General features: G+C 53.1%; 1 protein-coding gene across 2 annotated transcripts; it reads right to left on the bottom strand.

Annotated features, from left to right (window-relative positions):
- Window positions 1-612: 612 nt before the first annotated feature.
- On the bottom strand, window positions 613-6,960 carry ZFYVE19 (zinc finger FYVE-type containing 19). Of its 2 annotated transcripts, XM_088797144.1 has the most exons (12): window positions 6,685-6,960; window positions 6,087-6,210; window positions 5,288-5,409; window positions 5,067-5,120; window positions 4,603-4,721; window positions 4,358-4,503; window positions 3,947-4,055; window positions 2,313-2,519; window positions 1,810-1,883; window positions 1,399-1,497; window positions 1,134-1,258; window positions 613-1,052 (listed from the first exon to the last, which is right to left on the bottom strand). In XM_088797144.1, the coding sequence occupies exons 2-12, from the start codon at window positions 6,099-6,101 to the stop codon at window positions 974-976; spliced, it is 1,149 nt and encodes a 382-aa protein (XP_088653270.1). In that variant the 5' UTR covers window positions 6,102-6,210; window positions 6,685-6,960; the 3' UTR covers window positions 613-973. The 2 variants fall into 2 exon arrangements, with proteins under 2 accessions (XP_088653270.1, XP_019581030.3); XM_019725471.3 differs by lacking the exon at window positions 6,087-6,210 and having other exon boundaries at window positions 6,685-6,957.
- Window positions 6,961-6,976: the final 16 nt, after the last annotated feature.

Here is a 6,976-nt window from a genome sequence, read left to right as displayed (position 1 = left end):
ACCAAGGACAGGAGCCCAGGTGGCACAGACTAGTTCTGAATCCTAGAGAGGTAACAGGAAAAAGCTCGTAGGGTCTGGAGCATCAAGGAAGGCTAGATCCTTCTCCCCCTCTAAATGATAAAGGAGGCCTCAGGCTGAGGACTGTTTCTTGAGCTGGCTTCAGCCAGAGGAAGAGAAAAAGCAGAGGGATGTAAAGGGCACATGCCGAGAGGTCAGGGTTGGATCAGGAGGGAGTTGCTGGAAACAAACACTGAGTCAGAATGGCAGGCAGGTTGGGACAAGAGCCCTGGGAGTAAGGCAGGAAGCAAGGTATGCATCCAGTTTGTGCAAGAGGTGTCTGAGTACTACAGAGGCTGAGAATCCAAATAGTGGGGCCTGGGGGCTAAGCTGGGCTGCCCAGGGCAGGACGCACAGTTGAGTTCAGTTGAATGAATATTCATGCTAGAGGCCACCAGGATGGGTGGGACCATTCCTGCCTAGAGAAGCTTGCAGGAAGGCTCAATCCTTTCCCTCACTCTATAGGAATGGACTTAGAGCCTGCTCTGTTCTTGTCACCTCTCCAAGGGCCCAGGATCAGGGCCTATAGGGTTCTCGAGATAAAAGATGCTGGGCCCACGAATCAACATACTTTATTTGACACACCAAGTGCTGGGAGAGGGCCCTGGGCTCTTGAGCAGGTTCCAAGGCTCCTCCTTAAATTCAGTGTGATCTTTCCTCATCATGCCTTTTGATCCCAGTCCAGGCTTCTCTGGTGGAGGGCTCCCAACTTCCGCCTTCCATCTGGCTCATCCAGTCATCAGCTCCAATGGAGAATCTTCCTCCTTCCAGGGACACCGATGCCAGGAAAAGGTGCACCCCTGAGTAGTCTAGCCTGATACGCTCTTCCATCAGATGCCGAGGCTGGGCTCTGAGGTGGGCACCCCAGCCTGTGCGACTGCCTGTAGGGCTGTCTTCTCGGGAGGACCAGGGTTCCTTAGTACTCTCGGCCTGCATGTTGGGGGTGGTAAGCAGATGTCTGGTGCTCTTTAAGTTCAAAAGCATCATGGCCTTCCCTGTGGAGCAGAGATACAGGTCAGGGATGACAAGTAGCCCCTGAACTCTCTACCTGTGCAGAACATGCTACCTGCACCCACCGGAAGCAGCGGACACAGTAGAGGTCTCCATCACAGCCTGCACAGCGCAGGGTGGCGTCCTCATTGCAGATGCAGCACCAGGGGAGTTCTTCCTCAGCGTCAGGCTTGGGGGCCAGGGCCTGGGCCTTCAGGGATCAGAGAGGAATGGGGGAAGTAAGGTACCCAATGGGGTATGAGTGGGAGGGCAGGAGCAGACACTGAAGTTGTGGCCAGGCAGGGAATGAGGCTGTGGAGGTGGCCTGGGGGTGTCTGGGGCTTTTCTCACCTCAGACTCTGCCCTGCAGGATTGGGCCTGGGGTTGGAGAGTTGGCGCCGCAGGGATGGTAAAGCCACTGGCCTCATCCAGGGCAGCTTCTTCAGTGAGCTGTGGGCACGGTGAAGAGGTACAGTGCCCTGCTCATGGCCCAAGCCTTCCCCTCCTCCACAGAAGGCTCTGTGGCCTTAGCTTCTCAACCCACCTTCCTTTATCTGTAGCCTGTGACGACTGACACCCTATCTCAAAAGGCCAGGGGGCAGGTCTGAGTCACAGGGACAGTGGGGCCCCAACTAGAAGAGCAGCAGCAGGGTGACTGGCCATCCAGTCGGAGTGGAGGCAGAGTGAACAGGGCCAGGTGGGGGGTGAGGCAGGAAGGCAGGGACAGGACAAGGGGTGGGCAGGAGAGTAAGGCAGGCCCACCTGCTGCAAGACTCTTTGGATGGCTGTCTCCTCATCGTCATCACTCTCTGGGATGTGACAGTCTTGGAGGGTCACTTGAAGAGGGAGAGGTAGGAGCAGGGGAAAAGGAGGGAGGCTGAGAGAGTGCACCTGAGTGGCTGTACTCTTGCCCCCAGGACGTGGTTTGGTTTCCAGTGGCACTTGTTCTAGAGCTGAGCAGCCTCTGCAGCCACTCTGACCAGACCCTGCCCCTCCTTACAGGGCTGGGGGCAGGGACAGAAGGCTCCGCACTTGCAGGGCCTGTGGGTCCCCTGCCCCCGATGGCTGCCACTTATTCCTCATCCACTGCTTTACCCCAGTACTGCCTCATGCATCTGGGCAGAGCTCCACAGACCCCGGGCACAGGGACCCCTGGCACCTGACTGAGCCTGGCAGGGAGTGCAGCCATTTTGCAGAGCTTGGCCTGGGGGTGGGAGGGGGGCTGCCCAATGGACATGAGTGAGTAGCTGCTCCCTAGCCTCTACCTCTGTCGGGGTCCTGTCCCTGCAAAATGGCCAGGCGCTTGGTGAGGGCCAGGATTTTCTCCTGTGTCGTGTTCTCCTCCTGCAGCTTGACTGCTGCCTCAGCCAGCAGCCTGCTCTTCTCCTCCGGGGATGAGGTAGTTTGCCCTTTGGAATTAGCACTCTGGCCGCCTGGGCCAGCCTGGTTCAGGTCACTCTGGATAGAGGCAGCTGGAAGGAGACAGGCAGTCAGAGACATTCCAAGATCTCTCATCAGAAGCCACTGAGCCCATTTCTGATCTTTTTTTTTTTTAAAAAAAACATAGATCATCAGCTTTTTGTTCAATACAAGCTCCTGTGATTTATATTACAAATGAGTATTTCCTCCATTTTACTAAATGTAAAAAACCAGTAATCTTAGACATGTGTTTTCACACCACATCCATCCCCACCCAATATTTTAACGTGCTGCCCTTAGGGTGGGCGTCCCATGGTATGAGAATCGCTGCCCAAAAGGATCAGGATATGGGGAGGCCAAGGTCAGCCAGTGTCTCTGCCTCACAGGCTGGAATTAGCATTTCAAGGGAGCAGCACAGAGAGGACATGACAGAAGCTGAGGTCTTGTGTTACGAGGCAGGGAGAATGTTACCAGAGTGGTGTGGCTTTGACATGTCTCCTTTTGCTCAGAGCAAGAGGTTTAAAATCAGACAGCTTTGGGTTCAAGTCCTAGCTCTGCTACCTAATAGCTATGTGACTTTGATCAAGTTCCTTAAGCTCACCAGGCCTCAGTTTCCTCCTTTATAAAATACGGATTATAATAGTGCCTATGGACCTCATAAAATTACTGAGGATATTCAATGAGATTGTGTCTCTACAGCAGGGTTTCTCAATGTCGGTTCTACTGAAATTTTGGGAGGATAATTCTTTGTTGTGGGGTAGTCCTGTGCACTGCATGACGTTTAGCAGCACCCCTAGACTGTTCTCTAGATGCCAGTGGTACAAAAAGTCTCCAGACACTGCCAAGTGGGCCCTGGAGGTGAAATCATCCCCGGTTGAGAACCATTGCTCTGAAGCCTTTGAATAGCAAAGTCCGATATAATTTTTTATGATGACAGAAACATTCCGTATTATGATTTATGTTTGTGCTGTCCAAGATGGTAGCCATGAGCCACATGTGGCGATGGAACACTTGAAATGTGGCTGTACCCCTGAGAAACTGAATTTTAAATTTTATTTAATTTTAATTGAATTTAAATAGTCTCTTCCTCCTTCTTATCATCATTGCAAAAAACATTCACTGAGCACTTACTATGAGCCAGGCAGGGTCCTAAGACCTTATTGGATTACCTCATTTACTCACAACTTCCCCACATGGTAGGTTTTACCACACATACCTCCATTTTACAGATGAGGAAAGTGACTTGCCCAGGGTGACACAGATAGTTAGTGGTAGAACAGACAATCATGGATTGATTCTAAAGCCTACAAGCTTATCCACTAGGTTTACACTGGCTTCTGTCGAAGTAAACACTCAATAAATGGTAGCTCTTATAATGTTGATCTGATTTATATTCACCTCCCAAAGGGTAGGCAGCAGAACCTTTCCCACCTGGGGAAAGGGGAGGGCAGGTTCCTGGGTACCCAGGTAGAGAAGTTACCTGGGCCTCTTTGTTCCTGGCTCTCATCAATAGCCACTTCCGCTGTCAGCTGTGTCAGCAGGTCCTGCGCTTGCTGGGCCTGGGTCCTGGTGTCTGGCGTCTGATACGCCTGCTTAGAGGAGGGATACTCAGTGAGGAGCAGGGTAGGGGGGGAACCACACCATAAGGTCCAGAGCAGTCTAGGTCAGGGGTGGATGCTCAAGTCGGTCTGACAGTCCCCAACAGGACCAACGAGCCACTCTTTCCTGCCCCATCCAATCCTGCTACTTGTCCCTGGTTCCCGGGCCTGGCAGCAGGCCAGAGGATCAGGAGGTGGGGGGTTGGAGGCTTGCCAACTCCTACAGAGTACATACGCATACATGTGTCTGGGCTTCTGCTGGTCCTCGCTCCTTCTCAAGACATAGCACTCACCGGCTGGGGGGTCCAAGAAGGCGGACCTCTGCCCTGCAGTGCGGCGAGCCGTGCCTCCATCTCCTGGGTGGAAGGGATGGGACCTTGGGGTTCATCCCTTAGAGCGGCTAGCCTGGCTTCTATTTCTGCCGGTGAGGGCACCGACTCTGCAATTGGTATGGGGAAACCTTGTAAGATCCAGAGGCATCCCAGTCCCAGGAGCCCCAGATGGTGTCCGTTAGGACACTCTGCCTGACCCCACTCACTGGGCTTGTTCTCCTGGCGGAGCCGTGCTAGGCGCTCAGCAATGACCTGGTCTTGGTAGCTCAGTCCCTGGCTCCGTGGAGTGCCGGGCTTCTGTTTGGCTTCCAAGGCTGCCATACGCCTAGCAGAATATGAGATAGAGGTTCTTGAAGAAAGCAGAAGGGAGGGACGAAGGCACCTACCCACTGTTTTCCATTCAAATAATTTCTAGGCATCTAGGGTGGCCTCCAATGGACAATCTTCTGTGGCTCTTGCTCATGTCACCCTGCAACTCAATCCAGAGAGTCCAACTGAGAGGGCAAGGTTTACCAAGAACCTTGGTAGAGGCCTGATGAGCTGTTCTCTGAGCCCAAGAGGGCAGTCAGGAGCCTGAGAGGTGGATATTTTCCTGACTCTGTGCTCAACTGATCTAGAGGCTGGGAAGAGAGTCCTACCCTGGGGCTTCATTTGTCCCTTCAGTACTTACTTCTTATAGTTCTGAGGTGGTGACCATTTGGAGGTATTAGCAGGAGAAGATCCTCTAGAGAGAAGAAATCTGATGTCAGAAGTCCTGCCATCTGCCAGTCAGTGCCCCTCACCCCAAACACTTCCTGGGCTGACCTCTGGACACAGAGCACAAGGCTGCAAGTGCTGGCCAGCGGCCTGCTGCCATGCTTGGCTGAATCCTCACCCATGTCAGCCTCTCACCTGGTCAGAACCTCATAGCACCTCTTGCAGACTTTCTGTTGGGTGTTTCCAGCCCGGGGCACTGCTGCACTGAAGCTAAGGCAGCTGGAACAGAAGGCCCGGCCACAGTTCTTACAGCCATTCTACAAGAAACATGAGGCAGGGTTATCCACCTCTCAGCTGCCCCTGCAGGTTCCTCCCTGGGAGTCTCCGAGCACACACAGAGAGAAGACACTGAAGTTGTGACCAGCTGCTGGGAGGAGGATGGGGAGTGGGGCCCTAAGGCCTAGGGAGAAATGGGTAGAGGGTAAAGCAACTCCTCATTCTCCACTCTTGGATTCAAATCAAGTAAAGCTTCATGCAAAATTCCCATGCTTTCTACCCTGTCTCCAATTCCCAGACACGGGAGTGTAGAAGACAAACAGGCAAAGCCCCTCCAGGTCCATTGACACTGCAATAAAGGAGCATCAGAGAGAGTGCAGAGCCCATGCCTTCTCTGCTCTAGCAGAGATGGAAGGAGGCTTGGCTCAGGATGAGATAACAATAGCCTCCATTCATTAAGCACTTATTGTGTGCCTGGTACTAAGCTCAGTAGTTAACATTCATTACCTGATTTAATCCTCACGATTTCTACACATTATTTTACTTAATCCTGATGACCACAATTATTATTCCTATTTTAGATGGGGTCAGAGAGGTTACATAACTTGCCCAAACAAGGGTCTCCCCGTGAATATGACATCAGAGCTCAAATTTGAACCCTGACCACCCTGACTCCCAAACCCAGGTTTCTAAGTGCTACAGGGATCTGCCTCCCTACCTGCTCTCCATTCATCCTGTCTGGTTCCTATCTCCTGGTCACAGCTGAGGCAGAGGAAGCCTGCAGTTTACAGGGGAACTTGATGGATCTGTGCTGAGGGCACGAGAGACTTTGCCATGGTGCCCTGTGGGCAGGAGGAAGGGCAGAAATCTAACTAAAGAAACCTGGAAGGGCAGGCTGCGTGATGGTGACGGTTTCAGAGCAGAAAGAGTAACGGGCATGGTGTAATGGAGAGTGGTCACAGAGTACTAAGGGTGATTCGGCTGCGGAGTCTCAAGGTGGATGGAAGGAAAACAGCCAGATCCTACACTTGGCGGACAGAAAAGTCTAGCTTTCCAAAAATGCCAGGAGCGCGCTTTACAGTTTATAGGGAACTTTCACTTCCAGCACTTCACTAGACCTACACACCAACCTCGCAAGCAAGGGAGTGCTAGCCCCATTTTACAGAAATGGAAACCGAGGCTCAGTGACTTTGTCAAAATCACACAGCTGCAAAGGGGCCATAAAACCAAGTCTACGGGCTGCAAGTCCCATGTTTTTCCTTCCCTCCACTCCGCGTTCTCCCTGGCCCTCTAGCCCGCGGAGAGAGAAGACTCGCCTCCTTCTTGAAGAGGGTGAACTTGACAGCGCAGCCGTAGCACCTACTCTCCATCCTGGTTCCCGGCGTGCCGAAGAACGGTCGACCGAGTTGAGATCATGCCCTCCAGGTCCAGGGCCCTTTCTACCTTTACCCACCTCCGCCCCTGTCCCCCACGCCCACTTGCGCGGGCTAGCTAGTCTCCTGCCGGGGAATCGCGACCTGCCACCCTAATCTGAGACCGATAGCCGCGGGCGCGGGGGCTGCTGGGAGTCGTAGTTTATTCACCACGGCCCGCTTCCCTCAGAGGCAG

The sequence above is a fragment of the Rhinolophus sinicus genome, chromosome 3 (genome assembly GCF_057876585.1).
Source record: "Rhinolophus sinicus isolate RSI-liver-muscle chromosome 3, RSI-T2T, whole genome shotgun sequence".
Taxonomy (NCBI): Eukaryota; Metazoa; Chordata; class Mammalia; order Chiroptera; family Rhinolophidae; genus Rhinolophus; species Rhinolophus sinicus.
Note: the sequence above shows the minus strand (reverse complement) of the source record. Positions and strands in the feature narration are given on the sequence as shown.